The 13,259-nt window shown below is 45.7% G+C and overlaps 1 protein-coding gene across 7 annotated transcripts in view; it reads right to left on the bottom strand.

Moving 5' to 3' along the window:
- The window catches only part of NFYA (nuclear transcription factor Y subunit alpha), a 209,669-nt gene that overhangs the window by 156,287 nt on the left and 40,123 nt on the right, over positions 1-13,259 (bottom strand). For all 7 annotated transcript variants that reach the window (XM_044076885.1, XM_044076890.1, XM_044076889.1 and 4 more), the window contains one exon: positions 1,174-1,302. In XM_044076885.1, the coding sequence (XP_043932820.1) occupies positions 1,174-1,302 (129 nt within the window). The remainder of the gene's footprint in view (positions 1-1,173; positions 1,303-13,259) is intronic.

The raw sequence follows: 13,259 nt of genomic DNA, 5'->3' as shown, positions 1-13,259 counted from the left end.
AGTGTTAAAAAAAAAAAAAAAAAAAAAAAAAAAAAAAAAAAGCTAAGTATCTCTTCCCATAGCTCTCCCATAAACAAAAAAAATAATAATGTCAACAATTCCAAGTAGTCTCCCCTAAATTACCACCTAATAGAAAAAACTCCCCCTGAACTCCACTAGCAAGCATATCCATTATCAAAGTATAAAACTAGATGAGGTACTAGGGCAGGGCTACCCACAAAATCTTAGATTCACTCTCCCTGGGCCAAATTCCATTCAATCACTTAAGCCTGAGTGATGGAATCCAGCTTTAAAACTTGTCAATCCACTTGTCTCAACAGTGACTACCAGGCCTCTGTCCAGGAGTTCCCAGTCCCCAGTAACAAAAAGCCATCTTAATACATATCAGAACTGCACCTTTAATTTCCCCACTATTAATTAGTTTGACAAATGAACAGGGTAACAGTGGAGCAAAGTAGTAAGCAGCTTCAAGGTTCATGTCTCAAAGAAGAAGTGAAAGCAGACACTCAATACAGAAGAGAAACAGGGAAACTGTGGCAGGGAGTTGCTGCACAAGTAAACAGTATGGCATGCGCCTTAACAGAAAGTAGTGCAGGTAACAAGACTGAACCAGCTTAGATGCCCTGCAAGGCTCAAGTTTCTCACATATCAGCCCCCATTGTGCAATATATGCCCACAAACTTAATGAGCACTCCGTTATATACATACAGCATTCGGTAGGGGATTCTTACATATATGCAACTCACTAAATCAGTAAAGTTCTGATCCTCAAACTAAAAATTACTGACAATTGGTATAAAATGATTTGCTGTTCAGACATAAAACTAAACCAATGCACATGCAAGTCTCAAATGGAGTGCCCCTCTTTCTGCAAGCAAAAAGCACAAACTGAAGACTTTACGCTCTAGATTACATCTCCACAGAGCCCAGTTTTCTACAAGGCTGGACTCTAAAGATGGGGCAAAGGCCCAGGCCCAAAGAAAACCCATCAAACCACTACATTTATCCTACAACTCTTTTCAGATATTTTTCCTTCATTTCAGCATAACTCTGCAGCAATCACACCAGAAACAAAACAGACGCTACAAAGTAAAAGCAGCAGGGCTCCATTAAGCAAACCTATATACTGCACATCTCTTTTGCCGTATGTGGTTTCATACTAGGCACCATTACCTGAGTTTGTCCTGCTGTGACGGCTGTTTGTGGCTGCTGAATGATAATTTGCTGAGCTTGCCCTTGCTGAGATACCTGGACAGCCTGCCCGCCCTGAATCTGGATTTGTCCTGGCTGTACCAGCTGGATCTGCAATACAGAATTGTTTTAAAAAATATATAAGAATGAATTCAAGCTACTTAAAATTCTGGTCCACATGACAAGACAACACCCCAAACCAGTAATAATCAGAACACATGCAAGACAGAAAAATAGAAAGAAACCAAAAACAGACCATATTTATACTGCACACTTGTTCCACAAATGCACACATACAAAAAAAAAAAATATCGTTAAAAATGTAGCAGAAAAGTTTCCCACTGCAAGGCAATGGGTTGAAAATAAATCTTTTGGCATTCACAGCCAGAAAGGCTGCACTAGACAATCTGCCCTGTGCTAGGAGCAAAAGACAAAAGGGATAGTATCACTTTACACTGGGGTGATATGCACAGAATAAAAAGGAAAGAGATTAGAATACAAAAGACAACCTAGAATTCAAAGGAACAAACGACCTGGATGCACAAGACTGTAGCAGTACAGTAGAGGAAACCTTTTTAAAACGGGAAACAAGATGCTCCTTACAAAATATCTGAACTGTGGACATAAGCACCATTTCCAATGTTAAAAGCCATTTGGCTTTCCAGTCACCAATTTGTTTTTCGACTTCAAAAGTAATCTTCAAACATTTGCAATTATCTTAGCATTAAGAAAATTGTAAAGCCGTGTCTTGAAATTTAAGTACAACACTATAGTCAACATTCATTTAAATTAAAAAAAAAATATATATATATATATCTATATCTATATCTATATCTATATATATATATATTTACAAAATTAGTCTCATCCACCATTTAGTACTCCTCTTTGCACAGTGCTGCACATTAAAAATTACGGAAAACGCTTCCTATACTCAGGATAAATCAAGTCATACTGCAGAAAATTGAATAAAGCAGCCTTGTACCTCGAATGAGGCATGGGGATTTCTACAATTGCTGTCAGTCAAAGTACCTTCTAAATTATCGTAGTAATTCCTTAATGGTTACAGTAAATTTAGCTACACTGACTGGAAAGGCTCTGATGTATTACAGTCCTCATCCAGGGTAGCCCAACTGCCCGGAGTTCCTGATAACCACACCAAATTTAAGAGGTCCATTTGTTACAGAGACTAAATTACACAAAACTGCAAGTTGCTAAAGGCATGACTGCTGTGCTGGGTGAGGCAAGCAGCAGGAATATCTGCATTTTCACACAACCTACTTGCTAAATTATAAAGGGCAGCTCCTTCCACAAGGGCATGTACTTTCGCTAAACCTCAAGGTGTGAAGCAAAGATTTACAGGAATCTCAAAACAATCCAACATTGTTCCTTATGGGAAAGCAGCAGATCATCTTGCACCACTAGAATGAACAAGTGCTGTCCTGCCCATTTCTTTACCACATACCAAAGATAAGACCTTAACAGTGACACTACCATGCAGTGCAAGACCCAAGCTTGCTGCCCTTTAAAAAGGAAGGAGTCCCATTTGCCTGGGTTGGTGATAGCTCAGCTAGGTGTAAAAGGATCCCACAGCATTTATCAAAAAGTAGGGGAAGTTCCATAGTGCCCTGGCCAAAATGCTCCTAATCTGTATAAATACTACCTCAGGTTACCCCCTAAAGACAGGCCATTGGTACTAATTTGGTGAACGTTAAACCAAGTCCAAACCCCAAACCATATTACACTGGTGTTACCTTGACTTCTTAAAGAAGACTTCGACTTAGCACTTCAGGAAACAGCAGCAACCAACATTCCCTTCAGGATGATGAGGTGCAAGATTTCAAAACACCAAAGGTGTGCCCCATTCAGAATCAAACATTTGTCATCAAGAAGCAGATAAGACCAGGCAAAGCCCCCTCCCCAACCACATTCATATGGGCTGCTAAAATGAATCACTACAGCACCCAGACCATGTCAGGCATTTTGAAATATTTCATAAACCAGAGAATCCTCCCCCAAAAGGTGCAACAAACTTGTATGCAACCTGGCAGAGTTAAAGGTAGAGTGCAACTTCCTTAAATAAACAATTCAAGACAAAGCATCAAACTTTATCACTCTTCCATCAAGACACTCACCTTTATGGTCTTTAAATCATTTACTAGCAAGAGGAAGGCACAACTGAAGTCCAAAAATCAAGCTAAGACACCAATTTGAGATGTCCACCCAAAACTCTGGCTAGAAATCCGAGCTGTTAACCATACCCACCTTTTTTTTTTGTTTTTTTAAGTAAGCAATTATAAACTAATAAAACAGTTACAAGGAGCCTATGCTTTCCTGAATGGTACCATGAAAGCTGCATGAACAAAAATGAGAAGTCATGTACCTACCATAACGTTCCATGTTAGTTGTCTTCTCTCGCCTTCTTTCTTGCTGGATGGGTTCGGAGCCGATCCTGCTCCGACTCGGCCTATACTAAAGCTCGAGAGCTAATTTTACCGGCTCGAGGCAACCCTATATCCCATGATGCTAGGCGGCAACTACCCAGATCTCGTTTGGTAGCTAAAAAAAAAAAAAAAAAATGGTCAATTTAGTCTCCCAACTCAGGAGGAGAAGGAGAAACGCCCCAAATGTCACTATCTGAAGCAGTAGCTACCCCAGGGCAACCTGTTTGGGCTTAAAATAGTGCAAGGTAAGGCCCCTTAGAAGAAGGGGAAATCCTTTCAGTCTGTCCAGGCTAGGGGGATGGTGGGCGGGACGCAAAAAAAGAAGGCGAGAAGACAACCAACATGGAACGTTATGGTAGGTACATAACTTCTCAATGTTAAGTTGTCAATCTCACCTTCATTCTTGCTGGATGGGACCGCGTCCCTAGCACCTTCATCCTGGGTGGCTCATTGGAACAGACTCTTGAGAATGGTGGAACCAAAATTTGCCCTGTTTCTGGAGGCCATGTCCAGTTTGTAATGTGTAACGAAGGTATGAGGAGAGACCCATGTGGCTGCCGCACAGATAGTGTCTATAGGTAATCTAGCTTGAAAGGCTGTTGATGTAGCCAATGCTCTTGGCCTAGAAGGCAATTCTTTACCTCTGAGTTGATAAATACAGGTAATCACAGAAGACAGCCACCTAGACAGGGTTACTGTGGATACTGGAAGGCCCTTTTTAACTTTCTGCATAAGATGAAAGAGTTGATCAGATTTCCTGATCCGTTTAGTTCTGTCCAGATAGTAGCGGAGCTGACGATGAACGTCCAGGCAATGCAGTCTTTGCTCCGCCCTGTTTGAATGATTAGGGAAGAAAACTGGAATATCAATAGATAGATTTAAATTTGTCTGGGAAGCCACCTTGGGTAAAAAAGACAGGTTAGTTCTAAGAGAAACTCTGTCTTTGTGGAAAACTAAATAAGGAGTACGAATGCAAAGGGCATGAAGTTCAGATACTCTCCTAGCAGATGTAATGGCGACTAGGAGCGTCTTCCAGGAAAGTAACTTCAAAGAACGGGAAGCCGCAGGTTCAAAGGAAGGGAGAATCAAGGATGTTAAAACTAAAAGTTTAAATCCCACTGTGGTGGGGGTTCTTTGATTGGGGGCTTGAGTAAAAAAAAAAAAAAAAAAAAAAAAAGATACCTCTGAGGAATGCTTTGCAAAGCTTATGGGACATGATGCTGGAGTCAGACAGGCCTATGTGAAAATTGAAATGGCTGCTAACTGAACTTTTACTGTGGAGGATGAATATCGTGAATGAAAAATTTCAGCTAGGAAATCTAAAACAGAGTGTATTGGAGCAGTGAAGGGATCTATATTCCTAGCCCTTGCCCAGAAGGATAAACGCTGCCATTTACTAGCATAGATCCTTCTGGTGAAAGACTTGAGGGAAGCTATGATCACGGACAGAATTTGAGATCATGGGAAGCCTGGCTAGGGACGGAAGTGGAGCAACCAAGCTGTGAGGTTGAGAGATTGGAGGGATTGGTGCAGCTGCCCTGACTGATGGTACAAAAGATCTGGCACTGGATCCAGATGCCAAGGCTACTCCAAAAGATAACAATGCAGGAACAGGAACCATATCTGTCGAGGCCAATAAGGGGCAATGAGAATCATCTTGGCTCTCAAGGCGGTAGCTTTCTGAATCATCTGTGTGATTAATGGGAAGGGGGGAAAAGGCGTATAGAAGTCCTCGAGGCCAATCGTTGACTACAGCATCTCTGGGGGGATGGCCTGGAAGGGGGAAGAGAGTGAAGAAGTCGAGGCACTTGCTGTTTCGTGGGGGAAGAGAGTGAAGAAGTCGAGGCACTTGCTGTTTCGTGGTGTTGCAAAAAGATTGCAGCAAGGAAACCCCCACTTCCGAAAAATTTCCTCAGTCACAGATTGCTTGAGAGACCACTCGTGGGGCATGAGAATAGCTCTGCTCAGCCTGTCCGCTATGATGTTGGACTTCCCGGGGATATGTGTGGCAGAAACCGCCGAGAAGAGATCGCACATTGCCAAAGTCTGAGTGCTTCTCGACACAGGGGATAGGATTTGGTTCCGCCCTGTTTGTTGATATACCACACTACGGACATATTGCCCGTTTGAATTGCAATAGTCCCCAGGGGAAGAGAGTCTTGGAGAGCTTGCAACGTTAAAAGCACTGCTCATCTCCAGGACGTTTATGTGCAAGTGGCATTCGAAAGGTTGATGTGCCATGAACTGTCCTGCCCTGAAAATGCCCCCCCCACCTGATCAGGGAGGTGTCCGATGTGACCGTGGCGACCGGGGGGGGGGGGAATAAATGGTCTGCCTTGAAGGACTTGAGGGGAGACCATCCACCAAGACAGATGTTTCTTGCAAGATAGAGTGATTAAAATCTTGTGTGTCATAGGAAGCTGTTGAAAGGACCACTGGGAGAAAAGCATCCACTGGAGGAGCCGCATGTAAAAGCGGGCAAGGGGAAGTAGCATGATGGCTGCCGCCATGAGACCTAACACTTTCAGAACATACTTGGCCTGAATTCTGTTGCTCTGAAGGAGAACGTGAACATGATTTTGAATATCCAAGACCCTCTGCTCTGTTAACTTTGCTGAGAGCTGTACGGTGTCCAAGGTGGCGCCTACGAAGGTAATAGACTGGCAAGGTGACAAGGCAGACTTTTCGAAATTTATGGAGATACCTAGCCCTTTGCAAGTTTGGATGGTATAATCTCTGGCCAGAAGCTGATGCCTGGTGGTGGCAGTAATGAGCCAGTCATCTAGATATGGAAAAACGTGGAATCCCTGACTTCTGAGATGAGCCGTAACCACTGCCATGCATTTGGTGGAACACTCGGGAGGCTGTAGTGAGACCAAAGGGCAGGGCCCTGAATTGATGGTGACTGGCCCCCAGCCGGAAGCGGAGAAACCTTCTGGAGCGCCTGTGTATCTTGATGTGATATGCATCCTGAAGATCCACTGAGCGCATCCAATTGTCCTTGCCCAGAAGGGGTAGAATGGACTGTAGCGTGACCATCTGGAACCTCGTTCTTTTTACAAACTTGTTTAGTTTGCTGAGATCCAATATTGGCCTCCAGTCCCCCGTTTTTTTTGGTACCAAAAAAGAACTTTGAGTAGACTCCGGATCCTAGTTGGTCTGCTGGGACTGGCTGGATGGCTCTCTGTTAGCAGCTTTGATATTTCTAATGCTGCTTGTTCCCTCAGGCTGGGTGGAACGTCTGGGAGGGACCCTTTTTGTAGAGTAGGGGTTTGGATAAAAGGGGATTTTGTAACCCTCGGATATGATCGACTGCACCCATTTGTCTTGAGTGAGGGAGAGCCAGGCTTGTGGGTACAGCGATAATCTTCCCCAGACTGCCTCCGAAGGTGGACAGTCGGGCAGCACCTCAGGGATGCTGGAAGGGTTTGTCAGAAAGAGGTTCTCTGCTACCTTGATTCTGCGGACCCCCCCTGCCTCTTGGGCAGCGTCTGTTGTTCCCCCCTCTGCCTCTAGGAGGAAACTGACCTCTTGCGTCAAGCGTGACTCCTTGTGATTTGCGGAACCACATTTTTCCACCCTTTTGACCCTTAGGATATGGTCTAGATGGGGTTGAAAAACAGACTCCTATGGCAGAAAGAGTCTTGCCATCTTGTTCGCATCTGGTCAAGGTATCTTTCACTTGAGGTCCAAACAATGCTGAACCAAAAGGGGAATTAGTGAAGGACGCCTTGAAGGGGTCTGCAAAGTTGCAAAGCCGCATCCAGGCGTGACGCCTTAAAGCCACACTTGTGCCTACGGCCCTACTCGCTCCATCAGCTGCATAGGAAATAAGCCGCACGGAGGACAATGGAATTCAGGGTTCCTAGCTGAGAGTTGATTGTTTCCTGAGACCCAGCAGCTGATGGATCCTGTAGAACCTCACCCAGTTCTTTTGAGAATATCTCTTTGAAGACGGGTGAAGTGGCATAAGTAATTCAGCGACCGCATGGCAAAGGTCGCTGACGAGAACATCCGCTTGCCGTACCTATCCATAGACCTAGAATCCTTATTAGGCGGATGGATAGGCACTGAAGGATCAGCCAGTTCCTTCTTGGTGGCTGCAGCCACCACCATGACATCAACTGGGACACCTTTAGTTATCCAATGGGGCTGCGATAAATTTGGAAGGCCTCCGTGGGGTGTGTTCCATCGAATCAGGGGCCGTCCACACCTTCCGCGCCACCACTTCCATAAGGGGGTCGAAGGGCGGAGACACCCAGGAGGTGGAAGGGCGAGAACCAAACGCCTCTAGGTAAACCGACTCGATTAAGGGTAGACCAGTTTCCCCCTCTGTTTGAGGATTTCAAGGATGTCAGAAAAGGAGACATCCTCAGAGGGGGAACCCTTCCGACTCATCCAAGTCGGTATCAGATGCGATGGACTCAGGAGTCCACATGCTTCCTCTTGCATGTCCTCTTACGCGGGGGTTCATGACTGATCAGGAGAAGCCTCTGAAGAGAAGGATATTCCCAGTGGGGAAACCTGAGGCATTGGATCTCTACAGCCGGGGGCGAGAGAGTGGGCAGAGACCTCAGCAGGCACTACAGTGGGAGGAGCTGATGGAGCTGACTGTAGAGCAGGCACTGGGGCCAGTACGCTCCTCATTACCTCGAAGGCTCCTGCTCCGAAGAACTAGGAACCCCAGCCGGCACAGACAGGGACGGCTCCGAAGCCGATGTCGGGGCCGAACTCACCAGCACCGATGCTCCAAGAGGGAGAACTGGGTCGGACAAGGGTCCGATGCCACGTGCCCCCTCGGAGCCGGCGAGGAAGTCCAAGCGCCCGGATCCCTCCAAGGAAGGCACCATGGACGAGATTGCAGCAGACGAAGGAGCCAAAGGGGGAAGTATCGGCTCAGACGTCACGACGGTCACGGCTCAGAGAAGCTCCGGCTCCAAACTCAGAGGTAGAGTCGAAGGAGGAATCGTAGGTTGTATGGATGTAGCCACTGTCTGATGAGACGGGCTATGAAGCATTTGGGCCAGTGCCTGAGACTTTAACAGTCTGCTGACCACCCTCTCAAGGTCATGGTCGGAAAGCCTGGAAGACAGAGGAATGGCTCCGCTCAGAGAGTAAAGGCGATCTCAGAGCCGAATGAATAGATTCCAGAGATGGAGATCTATACCTCTTGCGTGTGGAGGATACTGAGACTGGTGGAGCCGATGGAACCGTAGACACGTCGGCTCCAGTCGGAGCCGACTGTGAAGACTGAGTCTTGGAGGCATCGGCTCCAGCCGGAGCTGATGCAGGAAGCTGCAATATAGACGTATCGGCTCCAGCCGGAGCCGATAGTGTCGCAGAAGGTGAGCCACCAGCCGAAGGCTTAGAGCACGGAGCAGACGGTTTGGATGGCTTCGAAGGTTTCCCCGGCAAAGACTTAGCCGGGGAACCTTCGGGCTTTAATAAGCCCCTCAAAATAAACTTATTCCTGCGTTCCTGCAGGACTCTTGGGCTGAATGCATGGCACACAGAACAAGAGTCCTGCAGGTGCAGGGGTCCCAGGCAATAAACACAAGAAGTGTGACAGTCTGCCAGCGACATCTTCTGACAGCACGAGTCACACTTCTTGAAGCCTGAGACCTTAGTGTCTTTCGACAATGCCGTTGGAAAAAAAAAAAAAAAAAAAAAAAAAAGTCAAGATTCTGAAGTTAGAATCTACACACACACACAAACAGACAAGGAATATACAATTAGTAAAAACCACACACAGCTAAGAATCCCTGGAAGGGACTGAGAAAAAACGGAAGGGCCCAAGGCCTAACCTAGGGTGGGGAGTACAACTTGGGATGAGGGATTAAACAGAGGGACTAAATGGGAAAGAGTAGTAATAAGAAGGATAAAACTAGCCTTTTAGACAAAAAAGTGGGAATCTAAGAGAGAAAAACTAGAAATGTTCTTAAATTTCTTACTGACCTGTGGAGCCGGTAAAAACAGTACCTCACTAGCGAAGCGGCAAACGAGATCTGGGTAGTTACCACCTAGCATCATGGGATATAGGGTTGCCTCGAGCCGGTAAAATTAGCTCTCGAGCTTTAGTATAGGCAGAGTCGGAGCCGAGGATCGGCTCCGAACCCATCCAGCAAGAATGAAATTGAGATCGACAACTTAACATCCTACATTGCCAACCCAAATGCACGAGAAAGCCTTAGATGCCATTCCAACCACTCCCCTTCCCAAACTGTAGGCAAGATCTACACTCACTTTTCTTGTCTGCGTGAATGACTCAGGCAGTCTACAGGGTCTTCAAAAAAGTTTTCCTGTATATGCAGGTAGCCACTATTGTGAGCTAGTTACGGCCTTAGCCTTCACCAAAAATAATGGGCTGAAAGAGTAGTAGTCAGAAATGTGCAAGATAAGCTTTCTTCGAGGTAGCAGAGATTGCAGGCTTAATCTCCTGCAAGCAGAAATTACAGTCCCACACTGGGAGGATGGACACTGGGCATGCACAGGGGAATTAGGGACACGTGCAGAAAAGCCCCAGTGGCTGCTTGAATGACTGCCTTTGTATAAGAAGGTATTTCTTTTTTTTTTTCTGTTTTTTTGTATATACAGAAACATTTACTTCGGAGCACCTCAATGATGAAATTAGCATTAAAAATGTTTGGAATATCCCCAGCTAAGCTGTACACCAAACTAAGATATCAAACATAGGCAGTGCAAATGTTCATTTCAGACACACACATGTGATACCATAACGTTAGATATGTCTTGTCCTATTCCATAGGTAGGTACTAGGCTATTAGCCCTATATAAACCTAGCCAAAAAGGTACCCTGGCTTTCACCACCCAAGAAAATTATTTTCCTGTGCTCCTGTTGAGCAGAGCCACAGAAGTGATCCCTGGGGTGAATTTCTCACATTTCCCATCCAATCAAGATTTTCTTGAAGAGTGCTAATGAAGATCTCCGTTTGACATAGATAGGTAGTCTGTCCCAGAGTTTGGGAAGTCTCTGGGACAGGACTCTATCCCTCTAGCATGTTCCGTTTATTGTGGTGACAATGTTTAGGTCCCTAGAGCGTGTAAGCTCAGAGGGATTGGGATTTCTTTAAGTGGAGCATGTCCAACAGCTCTGGGTTTGACATAGCTTTGCACGTTGGGCAGAGATGGCCTCTTAGTAGGCGATATGCGACGGAGTAAAGCTTGAGTTTTTTTGATATGGTCTGCGTAGGGCATAATCCTCTTTGGGAGGTATTTCTGTGGCCTTTCCAGTTGTTGACGTCTTGAGGTACATACCAAAAGGGGCATTGTACCCTATAATGGGTCTAATGAGTGATGAGTAGAGGGGAACAATGACCTCTTTTTCCTGGATGAGAGACCTTTTGTGATGGTGTGAGCCATGTAGAAAGATTTCCTGACCATTGTGGTGATGTGATTAAAGGAGAGACTATTGTCCACCTGTGTACCAAGATCTCACACTTTCGGCGTTTTTAAGTAGACTGCCACTTATGTGGTAGTTCATGGGTACAGAGTTTTTACCAAAGGGGATGACAATACACTTTTTGGTATTGAGCTTCAGGCCATGGCTTTGACACCAGGCATCTGGTCTCAGTGAGGCCCTTTTGTAGCATGTCCACATAATTAGGAGTTTCGATTATGGCTCCTAGTTTGCAGTCATCGGCAAACTTGTTAGCCAGAGACCTGTGTTAGCCTGTACTTCAGAGAAGTAGATACCAAACAGGAGAGGACCCAGGACTGAAACCTGTGATACTCCACTTTGGTCTGAAGTCAGATTTGGAGTCTGCTACTTTCATAGTGTGGGTTCTGTCCGTGAGCCAGTTGGCAACCCATCTTGATATAGGGATTTATACCTAGTTTAGTGAGCTTATCTATAATTCCAGAGTGGGGGGTGGTGTTGAAAGCCTTGGCGAGATCTAGATAAGCTGTGTGAACCACCTTGCCCTCATCTATGGCTTTGGTGACTGCTTCAAAGTAGTCAATCAGGTTTAGGAGACATGATCTGCCTTCTACAAACCCGAACTGGGTAGGGTCCAGAGTTTGGAGATTACCAGTGTCTGTTTACGAGTTCCATGAAGATATGTTCCATGGCCTTGCAGGTCAGGCTAATGGGACAGTAGTTCCTGGGGTCCGTCGTGGCTCCCCCTTTGTGGAGTGGGATAACCGTCGTGGTGCACCATTCAGTTGGCACAAAGCCTAAGGTGAGGCTATGATTGAACATGGTACTTGGGTAGGGTGCCAATTCATTCTGTAGTTCATGTAGAATGCAGCCTGGGATATTGTCAGGTCCCACGGATTTTGTGTTCTTGGCTTTGGAGAGTGTGTTTACTTGTGCAGCGAGGATTACAGGAACTTTACCCCACTCTCACCCCTTAGAGGGCCCATGTATCGGAAGAATGTAAAGCAAGCACAGACCCTATCTGCCAGGATGTTGGCAAAATCAGTTGGTTCTGTATATTTAGTGCCATTGTGCGGCAACTCAGAACAGATCTGAGTGTTGCCATTGAGATTCTTGACATCGCTATAGAATGCTTTGTGGTTGTCTTTAGAGTCAGTGGCAGTTTTGTTTTCGTGTAGCTTTGGAGGATTTTATGAGGGGATCTCAGCTTCTTACTGAGGTTGACCAGGGAGTTCCTCCAGTCATGGGATTTTACTCTTTTTTTGCAACAGTTTCTTTCTTCTGTTGTAGAATTTATGGTAGAGGACCACCAGATTGGCTTCCTTTTTTTGGAGGATAGCATCTTGGTTCCATTAGGGAAAGCATGATCCATGCACTCGTGCAAGTGCTTATAAAGTGCATTTGTGTAGGATTCAGCAGTCGTACCTCTATTGTCCATCTGCATGGGTGTCAAAGTTTGCCACTTCTGTCTTAAGAAGTGTGAAGTTGGCTTTGGAGAAGTTTTTTTTTTAATGGTTGTTTCCCTAATTGGGGGTGGGGGCAGGATGTGGATGTCTAAGATGATTAGCTTGTGGTCGGATCTGACCGAGGAATTGACCTCTGGTGTGGAACACCAGTTGCCCATGTTGGTAATGACCAGGTCTAGGATACTGCTGCCCCTAGTGGGGGGGGGTGAATAAGTTGATCCAAGGGGTTAGAATTTATGAATTCCAGAGCAAAAAAAGAGTTGGTACACGAGTAGTTTTCCCAGTTAATGGTGGGGTAGCTGAAAATCACCCATTATCAGGGTGTTGGGTTGTACCCCACCACTTTCCAGTGCATCAAGAAATGGAGTGGTAATCCTGGGGCATGGTGGGGGGTCTGTAGCAAGCTACAATATGGACTGCGGTCTTGCCCAGGGTTAGTTGCACTTGGATAATCTCGGATGCATTATGCTGTGCAACTAGCCTGGAGGTGTGGATATCCTTAATGAATATAGACATGCCCCCACCTTTAGTGCTTCGTGCCTGGTTAGGTGGCCGAAAGGTGTGGTATGAATTCTAGCCCGGTAACGCAGGGGTGCTCTCTGGAGCTTTGAACCAGGTCTCTGTCACTGTACAGATGTCGATGTTCTACACTTTAACGAGTGCCTCAAGTGAGAGTGCATTTTGAGGTTTTGACTTCTAGCATTGAGTAGCATTACCCTCAGATGCTGCTTGCTTGTACCTGTTACGGTGGTGAATTTGTCA

Source organism: Protopterus annectens, chromosome 7.part0, assembly GCF_019279795.1.
Source record: "Protopterus annectens isolate FY-2018-M chromosome 7.part0, PAN1.0, whole genome shotgun sequence".
NCBI classification, from domain to species: Eukaryota; Metazoa; Chordata; order Ceratodontiformes; family Protopteridae; genus Protopterus; species Protopterus annectens.
This window is presented reverse-complemented; position numbering and strand designations above follow the sequence as displayed.